At 45.2% G+C, this 26,821-nt stretch overlaps 1 protein-coding gene across 10 annotated transcripts in view; it reads left to right on the top strand.

The window, feature by feature from the left end:
- Positions 1-26,821, top strand: part of CCSER2 (coiled-coil serine rich protein 2) — a 649,443-nt gene that overhangs the window by 125,376 nt on the left and 497,246 nt on the right. For all 10 annotated transcript variants that reach the window (XM_086922031.1, XM_086922035.1, XM_086922037.1 and 7 more), the window contains exon 2: positions 12,506-13,986. In XM_086922031.1, coding sequence (XP_086778157.1) covers positions 12,543-13,986 — 1,444 coding nt within the window. In that variant the 5' untranslated portion in view covers positions 12,506-12,542. The remainder of the gene's footprint in view (positions 1-12,505; positions 13,987-26,821) is intronic.

Raw genomic sequence — 26,821 nt, 5'->3', positions numbered from 1 at the left:
CCACTACTGCCATCTTGGGCAGGAGTGTGTGGCGGTTGTCCTCCAGCCACCTGCAAGGGTAACCATGCGGTCTTGCAGCTCCTCGGAGGACCCCACCTGACCTGTGACATGGGCTGAACACCCCTTCTATTTGAAACGGCTCATGCAGCAGGGGAAGGGAGAAAGCCCGTAGGGGATGCGTAAAGCTACTTTGCTCTACTTTTCATTGTATGGTGGTTAGTTCTGCCCCCTCCACATCATTTTGTTTTGCCGCTGAGAGTCTGCAAAGGCCATCAGTTTTAGTGTAGGCTGCAATATGCTACTTTAATCTTAAGTAGAGCTACATAGGTTACTTCTAATTATTCAGGTGATATGGAAGAAGGGATTCAGTCCTAACATCCAATTTTTTTTCGCATATTTTTTTTATTCACTGTTCATCGACCATTGAGGACGAGGAGCTAGCATTTCTCTGTTCAGGAATTCAAGTATCTTGTCAAGCGCTAAGGACCACTGATCATCAACTCAGTTTAAAGTGCAGGAGCTTAATCGGCCACAATTTTGATTAAGGATGATTAGTTCAAAAAAGTAAGGAGGTCGTACACTGCACATTTACATTTAAGACGGTGCTGAAAACTGAATAAAATAATATCCTTATATTTTATGTAATTTGCATTTCATATTGTTTTAATGTTTTCTATAGCAAGCACCATATGCCACGTCCTCCTTTGCCATCTGTTCGAAAACATGCTTTTAAAATTGGTATGTCGGTCCCCAAACTACCATCAGTCCAAAGTTTGGGTATTTCCATCAAATAGCATTGACTACACTGTGGCCCCCTATATTCCTTATAGACAATGTCTCAAATTTGATGCAGTGGAATTTTCTACAATAGATGTGAAGGTAATGCGTTCTTGGCATGAATAGCTGTGTAGTCTCGGTGGGAACCGGTGACTGCCGAACAAAGTTTTGGGCCTCAGATGTGCAGCTTAATTTTTTGTATTCTGACTCGAGATTCAGCCCAGCATTGTGGCAGAGCGTTTATTATTTTATTTCAGATTGGTTTATCGGTGCAACCCTCCTTTGATCCACCGACATAAAATATTAAAAAATAGGGCAATCTCTCTTCTTACTTAACGACGCCCTCAACGTAAACCTCTTTAGTACGGTTACTGTGAAGAAACTAATGTAGATGCACATGCGTTTAAATACAAAAGGATTCGTTATTTGAGGATAGCCCATTTCTGTACCGTCATTTGAAATGATTAGATTTGATGTGTATGGACATGTTAGAAACTGAACCAAACCAGCAATCAAATGTACTGACACAATTAGCAAAAATAGTAACCTACTTGACACTTGGCTGCTAACTGTATCGGCTTTCTCCTTTAGGATTTGGTTCTTCTGTATTTCAAAGAGATGGGCAAACGCCTATCAGCCCAGCACTGCGTCTGATGCATTAAGATCAGATATATTCATCTGTGACCACTCAAAATTGTATTGTACTCTGCAGTTTTCGTAGGCCAGGGCTAAATCCAAATGAGATTTTTTTTCTTTACATTCCACTTCTATAGCAGTAGTATTTCATAAATGTGGGTGGGGTCGCACACTACTCACACACCGGCTGTGTCGCCCCTAAGGACTCTGGTCAATATAGTAAAGTGTTTGCGATGCATCATCTTTCGATCTTCTGCTATCTTTGCTGTCTTCGCCATCCCTGGACACGTGTTTCGGGGTTTCACCCCTCATCAGCAGGGATAGTCAGTGTTCTGGGGTTGCCGATGGCTGCCAATATCTACCAGGTATAGTACCACTCCGGCGCGTAGGTGCGGGATCCCAGGCTCGTCAGCCCGCTATTCAAGGGAGCTTTAAAGTTACAAATGGGGGTGGGGTCGGACACTACTCACACACCGGCGGCGTCGCCCCTAAGGACTCTGGTCAATGTAGTAAAGTGTTCGCGATGCATCATATTTCGATCTTCTGCTATCTTCGCTGCCACCACCATTTGCCATGATGTATTTCCTGTTTAGCTTTCATACCCTTTTACCATATTGTTCCCCCATCATTCCTCCAACCACAGGTAGGACGTTTATTGACACGTGGATCTGGGTGGCAGCTGCCACACGATATATGTATGTGCACCTGGCTCCCCTTCAGTTAGGTGGCAAAGGTGCAACACTAGTCGGCATGGAAGTGGACAATTAGGGAAAGGAACACCCAGAATATGACACTGTAACCTAGTCATTTTAGGGTTGATTATATGATCGGGGGCTTCAATACATTTTAATAACCTCATTAGAATATGATTAACTAGAAACAGTAGATAGAATATTGGATTTTTTAGTTTACTCTTAACTAGCTTAAAACTGTTGTCTTTAGCGCGATTTAACTTCATTTGGCAGCTACATTAAGAACGTTTGGTTGTGGTATTATGTGTTGTTTTTTTGCTGACGTCCTGAACTAATCTAATCAATTGTCTACCTTCAATTCTCAGCAAAGATGCAGGATAGGTTTATTTCCTTCAAGCAAAGAATTACAGGAATGTCTTTCCTAAGGAGTTTACTTTGCCTGTGTAGTTGATGCTTCCTCAAGTAGTACTTGTGGGTGCACTGTCTGCCCCTGGAAGTTCTTGAACTAAAGGTGCAGCTGTCGTGTTGTCTTCGGGAAATACCTTTACATTTATTGCCTCCTGTAAGAAATTAATCATTATTTTGGGTGGGTGAGTCTCTGCTCCAAGTAATAATCACAACCCTTGTCAGGGTGAACCCTCAAAGTGACTAAATTAACCTAAGATCGACCCTCTGTTAGCTATGGCACAGAGCAGACCGGCTCAATTTAAGGCAAACACTTAAAGTATTTATACAATACCATAACAGTAATGAAGTAAAAATGAAAACCAATAAAATCCCCATTCTCAATTAAAGTACAATTTAATAAACAAAATGACATAAAAATGACAATTCAAGGGGAACTAGAGATATGAATTTAGAAAGTATTAAGTAGGAATAGTATCACAAAGCAAATATTGCTAATGATAGTCAATGGTCACGGAAGACCAGGACGTAGGTGCAACTTGATGCTCACCGAGATGGAGAAAGGGTCGGTTACACGAACCAGGTTCGTGCTGGTCAAAGATATATCTACTGACTTGGTCCATAATGTCCCAGTCCTCCACATGAGTACACTTCTAAAGCGCCCCATGTCTTCAGGGGATGCACTTAAGTTACTTCCCGGGTGCCAAGCAGAGATAAACAGCAGAGTCCATTGCAGACCTCCAGTAGGTTGTTATATTCCTGTGACTTAAACCGGAGGTTAGCATTAAGGGCCCTTGTTGGCCACTTCTTTGTCCTGTGTACAAGAGGGAGCAAGCGTTCAAGTAAACCCAGCAGACGTGCCAAGTAAGATTTGACACTGTCAAAAAGGATGTTCACACCTGTGCATATTCCATAAGGTTTAGAGGAGTCCTTTCTGCTGTACTCAGGTGAGCCTATTGTTTACTACTGGGAAGCATTTCACACATTTTCCACACATATTCAAAAGCTAATCACTGGCTGAGGTAAGTTTGAGAGCAAATGCAAATAAGCAGCTAGGAACTACAGGCAAGAATGTGCATATGCTGGACACTCAAGGCTGATCATTCCTTAGATACCCGTTGTTGTGTGTTATGACTCAGTACAAAAGCACTGGCAAAGCCAATCAGTCTTACGCCTTTGTCAGAAGAGTGCTCAGATATTGGCGTTGCCAATGCTTGTTTGCAAAGAACTGTTAAAAATGTAAAGGAAAAATAAACTGCAAGACCAGAGGAAAACAGAAATGCGAACGCTTATCTGATTACAAACTGAACATGGGGTTGTCTTTATAAATGGTATGATATATTTATCACATCCCACGCAGAAAACTTAGAACAGATTTGCCTATTAAATGTGAACTAACTTAAAAACACAGAGGACTAGTGGCACGGATTTAAAAGAAAATAACAGTTGTCAGAGGAAGTGGCAGGATTTAATGGGAAATGCTTGCCATTTACTGTTTACTTTTCAACCAATTCGAAACTAGAATAAATATTCCAGCCATTTGGTTCCTGAAGCTGCCCGGGGAGCAGATATATGGGTCACCCAGGGAGAAAATACATTTTTCTACTCACTTTTCTGCCTCAAACGCAAGCTGAGTGTAGCAGCCTGCCCCTCCACCAACGCCTTTGTGTGTCAAAGCCTGGGATTTCGTGCCACGTGGAAAGCAGGAGAGAAAAGGAACCCAATTTTATAAAGGCAGCGTGGTAAAAATAGATTCTGCTGCGCCTTTATGGATGAGCTGGGATGGGTGGGGAGAAACAAGGTGAATAAGGAGGTGAAGGCGTTGGGAAAGACTCACATGAGGTGGAGGGCAAGAAAACACATGTGCTCTCTTAAAGTGCTCAGACAACAAAAAAGTAATTACTTGATGTGAGCTATAAAAGAATACAAGTCCAGCAATCAAAAGAACGTAAAAGAAACTATGCTCCAGAGAAGGGAGAAACAAAAACAAAGAAGAAACGCTATCACATACGTAAGCAAATGATAAGTAACAGTCTGACCTGAACCCACTCCAAGAATTGATACTGTTGATACACACTGCATTGCTCACTCAGCCTGGCTTTGAGACAAAAGGTGGTTGGGTTGACTAAAAAAGGTCTCTTCTCCTGGGCCCATAAATGTGTTCCCTAGGCAGCTGTGAGGACTAAATGGCTAGAGCATGTGTTCCAGTTACTAGTCTTATGTACACTAAGGGCCAGATGTATGACCATAGCATTTTGCGTCTCGCAAATTGTGACAAAATGCTATGTACAACAGTGTCTGAGAAACTGTTTGCGATTCCCTATTGGGTTGCAAATTGCATGCCTCATGAATATTAATGAGGCAGCTGCAATTTGCGACCCCATTGTGAATGGCTAGCCCTCCCAGGGATGGTGGCCTGCTGGGGTCAGCAGACCACCATATCTGGGACTGCTTTAATAAAAAGGAGTTTTTTTAAAAAATGCAGCTCGTTTTCCTTAAAGGAAAACTGGATGCATTTAAAAAATAAAAATGAAACTTTTCAGTTTAATATTTTTTAACGGCAGGCATGGTCCCTGGGACTGCCCTTAAAAAATATTTGTGCATGCATTCCCAAAGGGGAAGGGGTCCCGTGGACACCCCTTCCTGTTTGCGAGTGCCTTACCATCCTTCTGAGAAGGTTGGTACACTGCAAGTTTTGCAGCGTGAATCTTTCTGGATTCACTATGCTGTGCATATTCCGCGGTCTTGTGATTGGGTCCGGATTCGTAGTCTTTTCTTTTTTTTTTTTTTTTTTGTAGCCCTTGTGGGCGTCGGCGTCACACCTCCTCGGGTGCATTTCCGGTGACGTCGGCATGCTTCCTGCGGAAGCTCCCACTCTTGGGCGCCATCTTCAGATTCTTTTTTCCGCGGTCGGGTCTGGATCGTTCCCGTTGGGCTCCAGACATTTTTGGAGAAAGTACTGAAAAGAGTGGAAGTTGGAGGAGATTTTGGAAGAAGAGGACTAAAGAAGACCTCACAGAACATTGACGAGGAGAAAAGAAGGTGAAAACCTCGAACTTCGACGATCGTCGATGTCCACGCGGTCAGGGAGGCCTGAACGCACGAGGATGGACAACACGCCGTTCAAGTTCTGCCCGAACTGCAGACACAAGTACGCGCAGAAGGACCAGCACCCGGTTTGCAACCTTTGCCTACCGGTAGAACACAGAAGCGAGGACTGCAACGCCTGCGCCGTCTTCGCCCAGAAGACCCTTCGTGTGAGGAAGAGACAGAGGGTAGCACACGCCACCCTCGAAGGAAAATCCCCGACGCCATCGCTGTACGAGCTGGGGATGTCCTCGGAGGAGGAGGACAACGCTGCCGCCGAAGACGACAGCTACACGGTCGTAGAGACCGATTACAAGAAGACGCCTGATAAGGTAGGAGACTCGACGTCCCACAAGAACACGAGAGACTCTGAGTCTCGAAAGTACGAGGCCAAGAGCCCGAAGGCGCCGACGCAGCGACATCTGCCGTCCGCGACCACAAGCAGGCCCAGCGGATCCTCGGAGAAGGAGTCCCTGGCGCCGAAAGCTGTTGACCAGCAGAAAGTGTCGAAGATCGTCGCCGAAAGGGACCGATCGACGTCGAAGGAGAAAGACCCTAAAGCCTCGGCACCGTCCAAGGACCCGAAAGCCAGTTCGTCGTCCAAGCCGTCGACGTCGAAAATCTCGCCGCCGAACCAGGCGACGAAGAGAGGGGCCGAACGTTCCGAAGCCGAGATCGCGGCTGAGATGGAAAGGAAGAGACGTCGGCTAGAAGCCGAAATGGCAAGCCTCTTGCAGCGGAGAAAAGATTTCGCCGCCGAGATGAGTACCTTCACGATTCCACACAAGACCAAGCACGCCGTGCTAGATCTGGTCGAAGAGGAATAAGAACATGTCGACGAACATGTGCCTAGCGACGAGATGGTCGACGACCAGGAGGGTGAAGAGAATCCCTAAGAGGATTACGGCTATGAGGACGAAGAGGGCAGTAGGTTGGACGCCGAGTCGGCCACCTCTGACCCACGCGAGGAGGATTACCTAGACGTCGCACCGAGAGCCCGGAAGAGGCGGTCGCCGGACGACATCGGGGCATACAACTCGGCGATACAATCTGCCGCAACTGCATTCAAGCTAAAGCTCGACGAGGAAAAGCAGAAAGCAGACTTCCTGCTAGAGACATTGCTCCCAACACAAACAAGAAGCCAGTTCCTTCCAATGCTCGAGAGCGTCTTGGCTCAGGGAAAGGAAGCGTTCAAAGAGCCCGCAACATGGAAGGCGGTAGCTCCCAGAACAGAGAAAAAATACAAACACTCCTCGAAGGACCCGGCCTACATTCGAGGCGAGGTCTCCGCTGACTCCATTATCACGGCCACAGCTAGGAAGAGGGCGAGCGTATCCACTACCTCGGGCCCACCACCGGATAAGGAGAGCAAAAGGATGGATCTGGTGGGGAGAAGGATCGAGCGAAATGCCGTCACCCACTGGCGCATGTCTAATTCCAACGTCCTGTTAAACAGGCACATGTACCAGATCATGGAGGGGCTGGGGCAGTTGGTGCAGGACCTACCCCAGGATGCCAGGCAGAAGGCCGAAAAATTGATCGAAGAAGGGAAAAACGTGGCAAATTCTTGCCTTAAGACGGCCCTGGACGGAGCAGACACCGCCAGCAGGCTCATGAAGATGGGTGTCACGGAAAGGAGACACGCCTGGCTCAGGATCTCAGGGTTCAAACCCGAGGTACAGCACAGTATCCTGAACACGCCGTTCAACGGCAAAACGCTTTTCGGAGCAACAGTGGACGAGAAACTATGCCAACTCAAAAAAGATAACGAGACGGCAAGATCCATGGGGGCATTGCAGTTCAGGGGCAACAGAAGAGGCACCCCGGCCCGGAGGCCCGGCGGGAGAGGTGGAAACCAGCCAGGTACATCACACCAGGCTTTCCAGCAGACGCACCAGGCAGACTCGCAGGCTCAGCAAGGTCACCAGAAGCAGTCCTGGCAATCCCAGCCAAGAGGTCAGTCCTTTTGAGGGAGAAATGGCCGTGGCCAGAATAGAAGAGGGGGGCAGCAGCCCACCTCGAAGTGACTTCAGACACCTCCGGGTGCCCGACCACAGAAAAGATCCCAGGGGGCACCACGTACAAAGGGGTCAGGAAGATCTAAGGACCTACGACCACATGACCCCAGTGGGAGGAAGATTAAAGTTCTATCTCCAAGAATGGAGAGAAATAACATCAGACAAATGGATCCTAAACATCATCCAATTCGGATACTGCTTGGAGTTGGAAGGAAAGCCAACAAACAGAAAACCAAGGGGGAAGCCACCAGCAAGAGAACAGCTGGCGAGGCTTCAGGGAGAAGTGCAAGAACTTCTACAAAAACAGGCCATAGAAAGAGTTCCCTTCAGGGAAAGGAACAAGGGAATATACTCAACGTACTTCCTAGTACCAAAGGTCGACGACAAGATGAGACCCATCCTAGACCTAAGGTTCCTCAACAAATTCATAAGAACACAAAAGTTCAAAATGACCTCCCTGCAGGAGGTGCTGCCGCAATTGCAGGTCGGAGACTTCATGGTCACGATAGACCTCAAGGACGCCTACTTACACATACCGATGAACGAGAAGCACAAACATATGCTCAGGTTCGCAATCGGAGGAGGCCACTACCAGTTCACAACGCTGGTTTCGGACTGAAATCAGCACCAAGAGTATTCACGAAGTGCCTCGCAGCAGTCGCAGCGCACTTACGAAGGCAGGGGATACACGTATACCCTTACCTGGACGACTGGCTGGTGAAAGCAAATTCGTACCAGAAGTGCAAGCAGCATGCACATACAGTGACGAGCACGCTTATAAACCTGGGGTTCTCTGTCCATTGGAAGAAATCATCAATGGAGCCGGAGCAAGTGAAGATCTTCCTGGGGGCAGAGATCAACACCTTACAGGGCAAAGTGTTCCCCAGCGAGAAGAGAGCAAGGGCACTGGTCAAAGAAACTTGCCTCTACCGGAAGGGACAAGCTCGGACAGTGAGGACTGCGAGCAAGATCATGGGGATGATGGCATCATGCATCCACCTAGTGCCGAATGTGCGGCTCCACATGAGACCCATGCAAGAATGGCTCCAGGAACAATGGTCACAGGCTTCTGGCAGTTGGGAGGATCTTGTGGTGGTGACGCACGCAGTGCAGAAGGAGATGACATGGTGGACCTTGGAGAACTTAACAAGGGGACAGCCTCTAACACTCCCAACTCCGACAGTGACCATCACCAAGGACGCATCCCTGAAGGGATGGGGCGCTCACATGGAGGAAATCAAAGTGAGGGGTCTTTGGACGCCAGCAGATGCGACAAAGCACATCAATTACCTCGAGTTGAAGACAATCTTCCTTGCACTGAAAGCCTTCCAGACAAGACTGTACAGGCAAAGGGTGTTGCTACAGACAGACAACACCACGGAGATGTTCTACATCAACAAACAGGGTGGAACACAGTCAACGACGCTTTCGACGCTGGCGCAGGAGATATGGAGGTGGGCCATCCCTCTCCAGATAGACCTGCTAGCCATACACCTACCAGGGAAGGAGAACATTCAGGCGGACTGGCTGAGCAGACAGACCTCGGCATCCCACGAGTGGGAGCTCAATGCTCAGGAGACAAGGAGGCTGTTCAACAGGTGGGGAACGCCATCAGTGGACCTGTTTGCAACACGCCAGAATGCGAAATGCCGAAACTTCGCATCCAGACAACACGAAGAAGGGTCCCTTGGGAATGCCCTATGGATAGATTGGTCCGGGAAATTTGCGTACGCTTTTCCCCCGATACCACTGATACACAGAGTACTGAGCAAGTGCAGAGCGAGCACCATGACCCTGATACTGGTCGCGCCACAGTGGGCGAGGCAGACCTGGTACTCTCAGATCATGGAGATGGCGCAGTGTGCACCCCACAGATTCGGCAGAAGAAAAGACCTGCTCTCCATGCAGGACGGAGAGGTTCTGCACCCAGAACCAGAGAGCATGAGCCTAGTAGCATGGCTCCTGAGGACATAGAGTTCGCACATCTGAGACTGCCAGAGAGCACCCTCAGGGTCCTTCGGGAGGCACGAAGGCCCAGCACAAGGAAGTGCTATGTCGCAAAGTGGAAAAGATTCACGATGTGGTGCAGGAGGGAAAGACTCCACAATAAAATGAAAAAGGACTCCACGGTACTGAAGTACTTGACACACTTACTGGAGAAAAACCTCAGCTCGTCCTCCTTGAGAGTTCACCTGGCGGCTATAGTGGCATACACAAGGGGTGAGATGGGCAGAAGCTTCTTCACATCACAGGTTGTAAAGAGGTTCCTCGAGGGAGCAAAAAGGATTGCGCCACCCAAGCGGGTGCCACCACCGGCATGGAACTTAAACGTGGTCCTGACGGAACTCATGAAGGAGCCCTTCGAGCCGCTTCACAAGGCCTCCTTGAAGATGCTAACTATGAAAACTGCTTTCCTGGTTGCAATTACGTCCTTACGCAGAGTGAGCGAGCTGCAAGCGCTAACGCTACAGGAGCCCTACTTACAAATACACAATGACAGGGTGGTGATGAGGACCGACCCACACTTCATGCCGAAGGTCGTGTCCAAGTTCCACATGAACCAGTCCATACAGATACCAAGTTTTTTCCAAAAACCAACCACTAGCGCAGAGCGAGCTCTGCACACCCTGGACGCCAGAAGGGCGGTCATGCATTACATTGAAAGGACAAAAGGACACAGGAAAACGAAACAGTTCTTTGTGTCCTTCGCCAACAGTTACATGGGCAAGGCAGTGACTAAGAACACTATTGCACGATGGATCGCGCAAGCAATCCAACTCTGCCACAAAAGGGCAGGAGAAGAACTGGCAGAGGGGGCACGCGCCCACTCCACTAGGAAAAAGGGGGCTACAATAGCCTTCCAGGCCAATACACCCATACAAGACATATGCCTGGCGGCAACATGGGCTTCGGTGCACACATTCACAAAGCACTATTGCGTGGATGTTCAGATGAACAAAGAAGCGCAAGTCGGACAAAGGGTGCTCCAGCATATATTCAGAAACCAGAGCTCATCTTCCACCCAGCCGCCACGGAGATGAGAAACCGCTACGAAATCTATGCACAGCATAGTGAATCCAGAAAGATTCACGCTGCAAAACGAATAGTTTCTTACCTGTCGGTGTAGTTTTGCAGCTTGAAGATCTTTCTGGATTCACTAGCGAACCCACCCACCTCCGCGAGAAAGATGAGGCTGGAGAGAAAAGAGGTGGTCGAAAAAAAAAAAAAGGGGACAATAGGAGGAGAAGAAGTAAGAATATATAAGGACAAGTGGTAAAGAAATTATCACCTGAATAGAACATTGCCATTGCTTCGGGAAAGAAAGAAACACGGAAAAAAGAATCCGAAGATGGCGCCCAAGAGTGGGAGCTTCCGCAGGAAGCATGCCGACGTCACCGGAAATGCACCCGAGGAGGTGTGACGCCGACGCCCACAAGGGCTACAAAAAAAACCAAAAAAACAAAGAAAAGACTACGAATCCGGACCCAACCACAAGACCGCGGAATATGCACAGCATAGTGAATCCAGAAAGATCTTCAAGCTGCAAAACTACACCGACAGGTAAGAAACTATTCGTTTTTTGCCACCTCATTTGTGGCCGCTAAACATTCATACATAGGTTTTGGAGTCGCTATTAGGAAGGGATGCCGTTGGAACGCCCCTTACAAATAGTGAGTTGCTAATTGATTAACGACCCGCAAAATAGGGTTGGTACATGGACCACATGTTTTTTTGCGGTCTCAAATGGGCCTAAAACCCCTTTGCGACCGCAAAAAGAGTTGTACATCTGGCCCTAAATTTCTAGCATTTATCTTCAAATTCGGACACTTTTGCGGTTATTATGCCTATCATGTACCTTCAACCAATCTTATACTATGGCTTTAAGCTGGATCACGTACAACAGACTTTAAACTCTCTTAAGCGATTCCTCTGAGAAATTTGAAAAATAAACTGCACTGATTATAAAGATTGAAATTATTGAATTCTAAGTTCAGTTATAAGATACCTTGTGGTGTGTTTGCTTTACCTCTATTGTTTTTTTATTTGTCATATTACTTTTTTTTACAATGCTTTACAAGCAAGTGTTGGCAAGTCAGTAGCTTATCACTCACATAAAGGTGAGGCCTTTTGACTTAGCAAATGCTTGTTAACTTATAAGTATTTCACTGATGTTGGTAACCCAGACCCACCTCAACTACACCAGTGTTACTCCTGTCCAGGCATAGAACTGGTTTGGTAAGGGAATGCGAGAAGGAGGCATAGACAACCCAGGAGCCCGTTTGAAAGTATTGTGCTATGGAAGGAAGGATGATGGGGGTCCAGCTGTATAACCGAGCCCCTTGTATATCTCTAGGCTCCTATCTTGACCCCTCTGCTCCTGCTGTCTCCCTGGTTTGTTAGAGCTGCTGTGCTGTTTAGTCACGTACGTACAGTAATCTTCAGAGCCAGGCACTCCCAGTGAAGTGGCTATGATGCTCCAGCTTCAGACTTTCCCACGCCAAAGTGCCAGTTTTGATTGCTTTTTTAATGGTGTTTGTAGGTGTCAAGATAAATAGATAAGTTGTGATGGTTGCTAGACAAGTAGCTATCTTTACTTTGGTATAACTTATGAAACTTGACATGCAAAGCATACCACAATGAAAAATAGGCTGGATTTACTGTGGCTCATTTGTAATGCGAATAATGGTCATTGAATGCTACTTATTTATTTTTGTTACTGTTTTCTGTACATCTACTGGCTTAGTTAGATCTAAACTCCCAGAAATACAGTGATAATCTTTGCAGACGAAGGCATTTAACCACTTTACCAAATTAATAATGTGGCTTTGTGTTGCTTGCTGTGTACTTTTGCAATTTCATGTTTGTCATTATTGCATTTTATCTTTGTAGATTGATGACTTCAGTGGACAGATGCCCTTAACATCACATGGAAGAAAAACTCCATGTTCGGCCCTCTCTGGGTTCCAGGTTACCGAAGTTTAGCGGACCAAAATCCAGCCTTCTGCAGCATATGGCGAATGGCTCACCTGTTGGCATTTTGGGGAATTCCAATGGAAATAATGGCAGAGGATGCATGAAACAGAATGGCACTGCTCCAACATCATCCGCTTTTGTTAGCTGTAAGAAAGCAAGTATTCAGTCAACAAATGATCAGAATGCAGTGGCATCTGTTAATCCGCTCTGTAATCAGATGGAGAAAGGCGTTAACAGTAAGAAATATGTACGACTTGAAGGTGGTGGTGGTGGAAAAGAGGCACCCAGAAAGGTTTTAGAGAACACCTGTTCGGGGGTATCAAAAATGCAACATCCAGCAAACATGTTTGTTTCTCCTCCGGAAGAGCTAAACCAAAAGCCTTCTCCTGGGTTATCTCATTCTGCTAAATTTACCAAAGGCACCTTATTAGGACGGACTTCCTATTCTGTATTGCATCCTCCAAAACCACAAGTGAATGGCTTTTTTGCAAATAGACCTATTGATTTACCGAGACCCAGAGCTAACTCTATGACCGTCAGGAGCAGTTCGAAGGAAGGTTTAGCACAAGCCACAGATTCTATGAAGTCACTTTCCTGTGAACGAATGATAAGATCACAGAGCTTTTCACATTCCATTCAGAACTCCATGATTCCCACTGCATCCCTTACCAGATCGCATTCCTTCAACCGGGCGGTGGATCTTACAAAGCCTTATCAAAATCAACACGCAACCATCCGACAATTTCAAAGGACAAATTTGTTATCCAGAAGCGCTAGGCAATCAGAAATACCCACTGCTTCAGAGCAAAATATGAAAATGAATTTAGCACGGACAGCTGCTCCTGTTTCTGGTTTGAAAAAGTCCAGGCTGCCCAATGGATCTGGATTGGCAACTCCTTTGGGATACCAAATGACCCGTCCCTCCTTACTGAAACCAAACAGGTCACAGTTTGCTCCCAAGATGGTAGTTAATGGAACCATAAGCTCTCCTGTTAATTCATGCATCTTGGAAAAAGCAGAACCTTCACATAGCAATAGGGGTGGAGTAACTGACGAACAGAAAGCCTTATTGGAAAATAGCCATCAGGTCACAGGCCACACGCCGTGTGATGATTTGGAAACGCATGACTCTAAGGTCCAATACTTCAGTGATGATGTAGATGAGATCTCTATATCTTCTTTGTCGTCCTCGGATAAAAATGATCTGAGTGAAGATTTTAGTGATGATTTTCTTGACCTCGAAGATGCAAACACTACTGTAACGAAAGTGCAACATGAGACACAGACTCCACTGAGAGGTATCAGTAGTACGGTGGAAAAACCCCAGAGAACCCCTACAAAAGGTGGCCCAGTATCCCACTATAAAACAGAGGAGTGGATAAACAGGAGCATATCTGGTAAACATATATTTGCAATATTTCATTTTCATTGTTAATCATAAAGTCTTTCCTTTGCTGATACTTAGTAACATCTACGTTTTAAATCCTTCTCTATTGAACCATTTTCTTTAACCCTTTCGCTGCTGATGACGAGCTCAGCTCGTCATCACCCACGGGTGTTGTGTGCTGATGACGAGCTGAGCTCGTCATGAATAATGGTAATAATAAATCTGCAGCACAGGGCAAAAATCCCCGCAGCAGCCATGTGGTTAAAAAATAAAGTTGTATTAAATCATAACAAACGCCCTGTTGAAAACAGGTTGCTTGTGTTATCAAGAAAAGAAAAAAGGTTTAATAAAATCAGCTGCATATATACACAGCAGATAGGCCTGCTTTTTTTTTTCCAAGCGTGTGATTTTATGCTATTGCCTTTGTTAACATCCCTAAATTAGATAAATCCATAACACTGGAACTCTGGCTTGTGTTTCACAAATCATTCCTGTTCACAGATGTGTAAATAATTCACATAGAGAGTATTTTGGATGCTCTGCTTAAATGTTTGCCAACAGCAGAGTGACATTTACAAGCACATAGGAATTCATAGATTTGGGACCATCTCGTTGTATACGACATTCTTCCGCATCATCGATGCCCCAAGCAGTCATCAGACCTCAAATAACGATGAACATTGGTACATTTGTGAAAAACGTAACTCTGATGCCAGTTTAGGAATGTCATCTGTAATGAGTAGACCTTTTAATACCTGCACTGAAAAACGAAAAACGGAAAGTTCTAAATAAGGTTTTAAAGTTTGATACTTGACTCGACTCTTAAATATGTATGGTTTTGAGGTAGGCAATATTGAGGAATATGTTTCTAAACATAAGTGTTTGTTATATAACTCAAGCTATTTATTTTTTAGAATTTATTTTTCCCATGGATCCACTTGCCAACCAGCCGCCTTTGGGCATGTCAATGCTGATGTTACTGATAATGACAAATTCCTATTCCGTGTAGGTGCAAGTTTGGCAGAGTTCTGTGTATCGTTGGCACTGTATTTCTTTTATTTTGAGAGGAGTGTTGTAAGTAATACGGACCCATTTGCTGTGTACCTGATGGAAGGTGGATTCTCGCATATTTCCCCCATTTGTTGCTGTGTTTATCCTTCTTTTTTCTCTTCATCAAATTAAGTTAATACCATACAAGAACCAGACAGTTCATTCAAAAGCAAATTCGTTTCCCACAAAAAAACTACATATTCTAATTGTGTGTCATGCTGGCAGCATGGTAAATAAGAAAGTTGTGTGAAATTTAGCTATAAACTTAAAAAAAAAAATAACCACGAAAGGTTTTTCAGTATAGAAGTGGTTTCTTGTAACGAGGCATTGATGGATACACGCGGGTACTCGTTTCATGATGAGTTAAACATTCAAATGAGAAATCTCACTGACTGTATTAAAAAAGAACATTAAACCGCTTAGCTGGCCGAGCACTTTCTTTGTTACAAATTAGACTTATACCTCTCCTATAGTCCAAAGGGAATTGCATTCTGCTGCATATAAATATGTTCTACATGTACTTTTTAAAGTTATTGTAATTTAAGTTTACTCGCAACACCCTACACAACCCTAAGAGCATTTCAAAGAGCAGGGTACCCCTCTTTGGGACTCGGACTATCTGGACTGATCCTACCTAGTGGGCAGCTAGCCATGTGCTCTCTTGAACAATTGCATCTTGAGAGATTACTATTCATCTGGAGCTTGAATGGCTGGGTTGGAAAATAGTTATACAAAAATAGGACCTCCAACGTTTCATACACTAAGATCCAGACGATAACCAAGGAAGAAATCTACACATCTGAAAGGAGCCTCCAGTCGGGCTACGCGCTCACTCCACCAGGGAAACTGCAGTCACTACTGCCTTAGGAAGAGGAGTGTCTCTGAATGACATCTGTCAGGCAGCCACCTGGGCATCGCTGCACACGTTCACCAAACACTACTGTCTGGACAGCCAAGTCCGGAGAGGTGGCTTCTTTGGCCGTTCTGTTCTCCAGGACTTTCTGGTGTGATCTTGGTTCGCAGACCCACCACCAGGGTTGGTATTGCTGGGGTATCCATTCTAAGGTAAGGAATGTATAACCAACGTATTTCTTTGAGATGCACAAGTTACTTACCTTAGATAACAATATATCTGTAAGAAGCATTAGTTAGTTATAGATTCCTTACTGCCCCACCCGTCCTCCCCGTTCTGCGAACTGATTTCTAGAGTGAAGGACATCCTTTCAGGGCCCTAGTTTTGTGCACCAATGGTCAGTGTCTTGCATGGCTATGTGTTTCTGGCACGGAAAGGCGTGTACAAAACTGACATCAGCGCGCAGGGGGGTCGTCGAAGTAGCTGCAGCAACGTCATCCCGGCGACCATGACACCGGACGCGGAGCCGACCGACGCCACCTTCCGACGCGCAGAGGTATTGCTGACGAAAAAACTTTCCAGGTCCAGTCTGACGCCTGGGGGTAATTCTAAGATAAGGAATCTATAACTTACTAATGTTTCTTACAGATATATTGTTACCGAAGGTAAGTAACTTGTGCAACAGGCTGTTATTGTGACAAAGATAGAGGAATGAAAAGAGAAAAAACGCTATATTGCTTTCGAAAAACAAATTCGTAGGAGTCCATTAGATAGGTACCACTACCCATCTTAAACATCCATTTATTTTGTTCACGTGGCTATTAAGGGCCCTCACCTTGCATCTTAATTTCCCATCCTAAACCAAACCTTCATTGGAGACCCACACATACTTTGCACATAATGTTTCAAGCGTTTTCGTGATAGTAGTCATTTGAAAACTAATTGACTTTCCATGGTGGTTTTGCTGAGAATAGAATGCATGCTCAGCGTGTTTGGGTTGCATGATTTGAGTTTCACTTGACACATGACCATGCTGTAAATTGCTACAGAAAAGTGCCTGCTATCCGTCTGAATCCCCAGCAATCTAAGAGCTAGTACTGGCGATGCCAGTGGGTCTGGATTTTAACTGAAAGTGCTTTTTCCGTCAGTGGTTAGATTAGACATTCGAGCTATCATTTATGCCCTCTGTCACTCATGCTTGCGCCCAGTGACATATAATTGTATTCGTCACGCACAAATCCGAAATAACACAGACACCCAACCTCAACAAGGAGAGACAAGATACATCAAAGTAATGAAATTAATAAAATCTGCCGCATTAAGGTGGCTGGTATATGCTTGCATTAAAATAATCATTAACAATCATAGCAGCAGATGTCTATCTTAGCGGTTAGTAACCTGTGTTCGGAGGTCATTGAACTTATTTAAGCTGGGTCCCCGGATTCCAATAATGACTCAGTGGGGTTCTTCGGTATCCAGTAATGATTGAGTGAATGTTCCACATAAGTCAAAAGGTTACCACTGGCATAATGTATAAGCAGTAAGGTGAAAATCCCCGTTAAATGTCATTTGGCTTTAGCATATGATGTGCATAATAAAGATGTCAACCTTACTGCCTTTATCGTAACATTTGTATAATAAACACATTTGAACTGTGGCATCTGACATAACTTATCCCAATCAAGCAATCAATCAGTCCTTTGGCTTTGATCTGTGGCTTGTCACCAAAACCAATTGAGGCTTACTGGTTTGAGCCTAAGCTTTCCCACAAGGCAAACGTCAGTCCTAAGATTACAAGCATGTAAAAAATTACAGTTGAAAAAATAATATTCAGCCATGCTAAGAGCGCTTCAATGGAATTATCACAGTGCGTATCTTCTACCGCAATGTTTACCCGAGGGGGTCGCCAGCACTGAAATCCTTGCCTGCTGCTGTCATCTGTGTGCTTCCATCTGCGATATAACTGCAGAATGTTAATCCACCTTTTTAGGCCTATTGGCTTTGATAAATGCTTTTCATATTAAAATAAACCCGGCTTACTTCTGTGTTGTACCATGTCATAATAAACGGTTCTGCCTCGATTATTGCCGGTCACCTTAATCAACTCACGCTAACTTTATTGACCAGAAGCTATGCCAAAGCTCAAGTGCAAGACAGCCATACACTTTCAAAAACTTTGGAGTTGAAGATTAACTTGTGGGCGGAGAGTGAGCCTCTTCCTCAGTACTGCTTTCTTAAAACTATTTTAGGTGATCTAAGGTGTGGTGACAACTGCACTGTTAGAAAAGCTCACATTTACAAAACAAGCAATGGCATGTCCAATTTGGCGCACCTTTGGGACCTTAAAAATATTTAGCCATTCAGCACATTATCCTGGTTGCTACAACATCTACTGTTTTTTAAGGTGTAATCTTTGACATTAATAGCCACATTATTGTAATGCATTGAGAAGTACTTATATAAAATGTCATTTTTGTACAACTGGTAGTCTGAACTCGCATATCTATGCTTCATACACGATAATGAAATAAGAGACAGTTTCCCCTTATGAACTCTCCTTTGTGGTGTAACAATCACAAAAGTGTCAACTAAGGCACAACAATGCACATCAGCAACATCACCAACAATAAGTGTTGTTCAGTCAAGTTGAGCTGTATGCTTCACTAACTTACAGAGCAATCTGTGTCAACTTACATCTCCTGTAAAGAGCACTGGTCCTTACTTACCACACTTGTGTCGATGAATGCGGTCCAGTAGTTAGGCACGAGCAGTATAAAATAAGTCCGTGCCTGCAGGCTAAATCTGATTTTTCACGGAAAGAGCGGCTGCTGTTCTAAAAGGTTCCTTTCTCCTCTATTATGTGAACCGAAAACTGTGGCCTCTGTAACCAGCCACCCATGAGCCTCCCTCACAATCCTGCTGGCTTGGCACGGCCTATTTACCTTCCACCCTCTGGTATGAGGCATCAAGGACCGCTGTACAAAGCCTAAACAATGTAACTCATGCAACTCACAGATTGTAACACCTGATAAGGCCAGCAATTCCACCCTGCCTTACTATTTGTTGTCCATTCCAGACCGATATACGTCCAATTAATGCGTCTTGTTGCCTGGGAGTATAAACATGCAGTTTTTATGCCCACACGGCACATATATACACATATAACAAACTCCCTGGCCTATTCCACAGACCATGTCACACACTAATAATGTTTGCATAGACTAACATCATAACATCTCAGTGCTCTATAGTGTAAACACATGCACACAACTATTGTACCACTCTGTGCAAAGATTGGCATGCCCGTGCCTATTTAATGCTCACCTGACTGTGAGCTATTGTGCATGCAGCTTGCGACACCTATCGATATGGCCTGGGGATATTAAGTGAACTGGGAGCTGTGACAAAGCTGAACACTCACCTAAGACACAAGCAATTGGGAGCAGCGACGGGTGCCGACGTTGCACAAGAAACCCAAGGCAGACCCCAAGGACCTCAAGAACTTCCAGCCCATCTCCCTGCTCCCGTTCCCTGCAAAGTTCATCAAGAAGACCGTCAACGAACAACTGACCCGCTACCTCGAGGAGAATAACATCCTAGACCCTTCCCAGTCCGGGTTCCACAGAAACCACAGCACCAAGACTGCTCTCATCGCCGCCACCGATAACATCAAGTCCCTGCTGGACAACAGAAAAACGGCGGCACTCATCCTCCTGGACCTGTCAGCTGCCTTCATCACGGTCTGCCATCACACACTACGAACACGCCTCCACTACTCCGGGATTTAAGAGAAGGCCCTGGACTGGACCACCTCCTTCTCTCTGACAGAACACAGAGCATCCACCCCCTCCACCTTCTGCTCTGAAGCCACCAAGATCTGCAGCGTACCCCAGGGCTCATCACTCAGCCCAACTCTGTTTAACATCTACATGGCACCGCTCGCCCACGTCGCCCGTCGGCACAACCTCAACATAATCTCCTACGCCAATGACACCCAGCTGATCCTCTCCCTCACCAAGGTCCCCCACACCGCCAAAACCAACCTTCACAAAGGAATGAAGGCCATCGCTGAATGGATGAGGAACAGCCGACTGAAGCTGAACTCGGACAAGACTGAGGTCCTCGTCCTCGGATACACCCCTTCGGCCTGGGATGACTCCTTGTGGCGACCACACTGGGAACCGCCCCAACACCCACCGACCCTGCACGCAACCTAGGGGGTCATCCTCGACTCCACCCTCTCCATGACTAAACAGGTCAAAGCTGTCTCCTCCTTCTGCTTCAACACCCTCCGCATGCTCCGCAGGATCTACAAGTGGATCCCCACTGAAACTAGAAGAATGGTCACCCAGGCCCTTGTCCGCAGCAGGTTGGACTACGGAAATGCCCTTTACGCAGGAACCTCAGCCAAACTCCTGAGATGGCTCCAACGCATCCAGAACGCCTCTGCACGCCTGATCCTCGACATCCCTCGCCGCAGCCACATCACACCTCACCTGAGAGACCTGCAATGGCTCCCGGACAACAAGAGTATAACCTTCAAGCTCCTCACCCATGCACAGAAGGCACTCCACAACACCGGACCAACGTACCTCCACAGACGACTCAGCTTCTACACCCCCACCCTCCACCTCCGCTCCGCTGACCTCTCCTTTGCCACAGTCCCCCGCTTCCGAAGAGCGACCTCCGGCGGCAGATCGTTCTCCCACCTCGCCACCAAGACCTAGAACACCCTCCCCATCCACCTACTGCAGACTCAAGACCTGCTGACCTTCAGAAAACTCCTCAAGACCTGGCTTTTCGAGCAGTAGCAGCATTCCCCACCCCAGCACCTTGAGCCCCTCACGGGTGAGTAGTGCGCTTTACAAATGATATGATTGATTGATTGACCATGTAAACAGAAGCAGGAAACAGTGTAAACACACACACACTACTATTGTACCGCTATGTTATGAAATTGGCGTGCCTACCTATCCATCCCTACTCTCAAAGACCAACAGACCTACAGCCAAAGCCTTAGCAATTGGTGTCTGAGAAGAGTTGTGCTGTCAGAAATTTGCCAAGTATTCAAGTCCTAAAACAACAAACTACACACATTAAACAATGTAGGACTAAGTGCAAAAGGAGCAATCGGGAATGACAAATACATGTTTTGTTTGTTTCACCTAATTTTGAAATCAAAATTTTGTTCAAACTCACAGAAAGCTAATTTGAGAAATAGAAGTCCACCATCAAAAACGCGGAAGTAGGGCATACTTAGTGTAAAATAGCCATGTATTGGATTATTTCCATACACCTGCTTCCACGCTAGATGTCGAATGACGAGCCTAATGATAAAATACAAGGAAATTTGGGTTCTTTTACTGTGCTAACCTTAACTTTGAAGTTTTCATTTCATGTTCCTGCTTTCATCTGAATGAGTTTTGCTATTAGGCAATCAAAAATAGCAACTATCACAAAAGGTCTTTCATTCTTTTACTCCTTTTAGTTATGTGCATTTCTACTTGCCGACCACCAGATCTATGCAAATAATCACTAATGGCAAAAAGGTGTAATGAACAGAGGCCTACTTTGAAAATAAAAGGCATTAGCAATTTTTTCAACGTTGCTCTTTTTTAAAGATACTGTTTGTACCAGCACGAGTGGGTAGCCAATGAAATATAACTAATTAGCATCTGAGAAATAAAAATCAAGTTACCATGCCATGAAGCTTGCATTTATTATCTATTACAAAACAATCCTAAAGACCAATTGCCCTAGTTTGTTCCTACTTATTGTATTCAAAATTTTCCAATTAAATTCGAGAATCTGTTAAGGCCAATGAAAAAGAGAAATACAACACATATGTAAAACAGGCAAGGGTACGTTTAGTTATCTGCGACAGTGGATTAATTCAGTAATATCCATATTTACACACACCTACTGCAATCTGGTCTGAATTGGATGCAAAAAATGCTTGTGACATGAAGCGAACACATGGCCCTTTAGAGTTCCACACATGATTACCGTAAAAACTGCTTGCTAAGCTGCTGTGTGAACTGCAACAGGATTTGGTAGTAGCTGATGAGAGAATATTGAAATACAGGGGAGCCATCTGGAACACGTCAATTCCCCATCCCAACTCTTCTCCTATTAAATTAAATGTTTGTCTGCCATGTTGGGAAGTAAAAGTGAGGCTGCCAAGTAGGTTTCAACGACCTGATAAAATCTAGAATTAAAATAGAGGCATCAGTAAGCAGAATAGCAAAAATATACACTAGCGAAGCAAGAATGACTAAAAGAGGCACCGGCCTGGTTGTAAGTTTGAAAAGTAGGCATGCTAAATGCTTCCATGGCTGCCAGGAGTTGGGCCGACCTACTGTTTAGATGCCTGCCCAGTTTGCATGCCTTTAGCTGTCAAGTAATCGGCCTTCAGCAGACCACATCCCTGAGCTTTAGTTAATGGCGACCAATTCTTAAGTGAATGCTTAAATTCCCGGTGGTGGAGGGCAGTAATAGAGCACTGCCTACTTATGTTAGAACTGATCTTCCAAGAGAATTTTTTCAAAAAGGTACAGAGAAACCAAACGAATAATAAAAACAGGGAGGGAGGAGGAAGGAACGTCCGAGGACAGGAAACATCAAAGACACCGTGGACAAGGGAAGGAAAATGAAACAAGAAATGAAATAAGGACGTTCTTTACAGGCCTTGGCTGAGTTTGTTTTGTTCGCATAGCTGAATAGCATGACCATATTAAAACAGAGCCAATGCTAAAGAATCAAGTAGTGAACCCAAACCATCCTAAATGGCCAGAGGTGAAAGCCAGTAGCCAAAGGCATTTCCAAACTGCACATAAACTAACAAATGAAAAATGGTGGGCGTGCTCAAATTGCATTGAGCAGATACAGCAGGCCTCAAAAGAGACAGAGCATGCGCTGCTTAGGCTTGACCTATAAAAGGGTCAGTCCTCCTGTATGTGCAAAGTTAATACAAGGATCGTGTCAACCATTTGAAATTGTTGCAGACGTAAGAAGCAGAGACATTAATGTTGTTTCTTCTAAAGTAATGAGTAATTCCCTGTGAAGGGCTATACACAAAATGTAGATGTCCACCAGAGCTGCTTTCAGGGCAATGATGTGTTAAAAACATAAAACATTGTAGAATGTTTGTTATCCTTAGAAGACCGCAGTTCAACAGTACACCTTTGAATAGCTATCTTGACATGCTTGGGAAGGTAATTTATCTATTGCAGCTTGGCTCTTTGGATGCATATTGTCGCAAATGCGGTATTCCGGTACAAGGGTTTATTTATATAAAAGCAGTTTGTGATGAAAATTTATTGTTTACATTTTTGAAGAATGTGTTTATTGTGACCTGTTTCTTAATATATCCTGAACCCAAAATGCCCTTATGTGCGCTCCCTTCTTAGTCTGTATTGGCAGGTATGGATGATGAAAACATGCAAAGTAGTTTGGAGATATGGTGCATCATGATCGCTTTAGATGTTGTCCCCCTAGGAATAAACCTCACATTTTAGCAAGGATCCTTATGGTAATTGCACTTAATCAAGTTAGCAATTTGGTCATTGTTGGTTTAACCGCAAAATAGGTTGTGTATGTATTGTGAGTAGTGGTGAGCTGAAAGTGTCATGGTTGGTCAGAGTAGATATATCATGAGCAAGTGACTCTTCTCTCTGTTGCAGCATAAATGAACTTCAACCATGATATGCATCAGGGCATCTTTATAGTTCATTCTCTCTTAAAGTTGTGCCGTGCAGGCTTATTTGGCAGCCTTTGAATTTGCTCAAGTTACTATTGATTTTATTAGATCCACACCTAAGTCAGTTGACTCATTACCCAATGGTCACTGAAGGGCTACCTAATGGCAATGTATTGGGGTCATAATATGGTTAGCTGCCGGATTTTGTTATACATTTCTAAAGGTACGAGTCTGGAAATATGCATTGATGTACTGAATAATACAGTGTTCGAGGCATATGGGCTGCAGATGGTACATTATGAATAGATCGCCATCTGGTGTTGGGCTCGGATGATTGCACTTTGTTTTTCTCTTGGAGAGTCTTTTGTAGCTTGGTGACTCCTCCTTTGGTTGGTAGTGCGCATGGGCATCGGCTCCATCCTTAGATTGTTTTTTTCCGCCATCGGGTTCGGATGAGGATTGAAGCGCTCCAGATCGACTTCGGAAAGAAGTGATTTTTCGGCGCGTATTCCCTTTCCAATTCGACGGTATTGTTATCGAACGCGATTTCATTTCCATTCCGACGCGTTTCGACTCCAACATCAAAGAAAAACTTTGATCTACGTCGACGAACAGGAGGCCATTCTCGACGTGGTCAAGCCCGGAGTCCATGGAAAGGACTCCATTTAAGAAATGTCCAACGTGTGGTGCTAAGTTCCCACACAAGGACCTACACGAGGTGTGCAACCTCTGCCTATCGCCTGAACACGAATCCAGGGACTGCGAGGCCTGCGCAGCATTCTCCTCCAAGTCGACGATTAGAAATCGTCGAGCTCGAAGACACAAGGTTTCCAGAATGCAGTCGGAGGCGATCCCGGAGCTGTTCGAGGATCAGCACCTCGATGAAGAGGATCATGAAGAACAGTCGGGGTCGGAAGGGGACGAGTCAGATGTCGAGGAACTCGACGTGCAACAAACCGTGAGTGACGATGTCCCCTTACCAAAAAACCAACCCCGTGCGGTAACGACCCCGCCTTCGAGCCCGGTCAAACCACAGAAAAAAGTTTCCGACGCCCCGCCTTCGGGCCCGGCAACGAAACCGAAACTGAAACCGAAACTCTCGGTCTCCCACCATGTCGGATCCGAGAAATCATCGACTTCGACACCGAAGCTTCATGCAAGGGAAAGCTCGGCATCGAAGCATTCCATGTCGAAACCAAAACATGCTTCGACGTCGAAGACTCACTCGACACCGAAAAAATCGGAATCGAACAAATCCTCAGTGCCGAAAACACCGAACATTGACGATCGAAAGCAAAGGCACCTTTCGGAACCAAAAGCTTCGGTACCGATACAGGAGCAGCAAACAGATCCGAAACAAAAGATTTTGTTTATCGATCCACAAACTGGCAAAGTAGTGACGAAGAAGAGAAAGAATGAACAGTTTGAAGACAAACCTCTTCCTTCTAAGAAGAGAACAATGGGGACAAATACAACTCCTCCTACTTCTCCTCGACCCAAAGTCACACCCTCTTCTCCTATTCCTCACACTATACCAAATATTCCTCCACCTTCTACACCAAGACCATCTACACCTCAGTCAGATGTAGACAGTGATATAGGGGAGGGAGAACCTCATGAGGATGATGACACTATCCCAGATGAGGATGACCCATGGGAAAATTATAACGCAGGGTCAGATGATAACAATGACCCAGAGTTATATCCCTCAAAGCCTTCACAACCTGATGATAACACAGGGTTTGTACAGCTCATTAATAGAGCAGCAAAGTATCATAAGGTAGACCTACATACAGAACCTCAAGTAGAGGATTTCTTATTAGAGACACTACCTAATACACAAAGAACATCAGGTACTCTACCTATGCTGAAGGGTCTTCTCAGTCACACAGCAGACATATTCAAAGACCCAGTAAGAGCTAGGGTGTTAAACCCAAAAATTGATGGAAAATATAGGGCAGCTCCAAAGGACCCAATATTTATCAAAGGACAGGTACCCCTAGACTCGCTGGTAGTATCAAACGCTCGCAAAAGAGCAAACCCATTATCCACAGGAGAAGCCCCTCCACCGGATAAGGAGTCAAAATTAATAGATGCATCAGGGAAGAGAGTAACATCACAAGCGTCAAATAGCTGGCGCATAGCCAATACACAAGCGCTACTTGCACGATATGACAGGGCACATTATGATGAGCTAGAAAAACTCTTCACACATCTCCCTAAAGAACATCAAAAAAGGGCAGATCAGCTAATACAGGAAGGAAGGATTATAACTAACACTTCCATCAAGTGCGCTCTGGACGCGGCAGACACTGCAGCAAGATCCATCAACACCAGTATCATGTTAAGGAGACATGCATGGCTTAGAGTGTCAGGGTTCAAACAAGAGGTACAAACATCCTTATTGAACCAACCCTTTGATCAGAAAACACTTTTCGGCTCAAGCACAGATGAGACCTTAGAAAAGATGAAAAAGGATACCGAAACGGCTAAGTCAATGGGAGCATTACAACAGCCAACACAAAGGGGTTCCTTTCGTAGATCCACCTATAGAGGAGGCTCAAAAAATACAGGAACAAATCAGCAATCCACCTCTTTTACACCTACGCCACCCAAAGGTAATTCAAGAGGCAGTTACAGAGGTAACAACAACAAGGGTAGAGGTCGCGGAAATAATAACAACCGCAACTCCCCAACCCCAAAACAGTGACTTAATACAACTTCCCCCAGACCACATAACACCGGTCGGGGGACGTCTATCACAGTTCCTACCTGTCTGGGAAAACATCACATCAGACCAGTGGGTGAGACAAATTATCCAACATGGTTATTGCCTAGAACTCGCAGCTACCCCACCAAACATCCCCCCCAAACAGCATCCAATGAGTCAAGATCATCTGACATTGTTAAAGGAAGAAGTACTATCACTGCTACAAAAGCATGCTATAGAGAAGGTTCCAAAAGATCAACAAGGGACAGGAGTATACTCTCTATACTTCCTAATCCCCAAAAAAAGACTGGTCTCTAAGACCAATCTTAGATCTCAGACCTCTCAATGCATACATAAATTCGGAACATTTCCACATGGTCACGCTCCAACAGGTTCTTCCTTTACTGAAGAAAGGGGACTTTCTTTCTACACTGGATCTAAAAGACGCTTACTTTCATATCCCAATTCACAAAGCACACAGGAAATACCTAAGGTTTGTAGTGGAAGGACAACATTATCAATTCAAAGTCCTT

The sequence above is a fragment of the Lissotriton vulgaris genome, chromosome 5 (genome assembly GCF_964263255.1).
Source record: "Lissotriton vulgaris chromosome 5, aLisVul1.2, whole genome shotgun sequence".
In the NCBI taxonomy this organism is placed as follows: domain Eukaryota; kingdom Metazoa; phylum Chordata; class Amphibia; order Caudata; family Salamandridae; genus Lissotriton; species Lissotriton vulgaris.
Note: the sequence above shows the minus strand (reverse complement) of the source record. Positions and strands in the feature narration are given on the sequence as shown.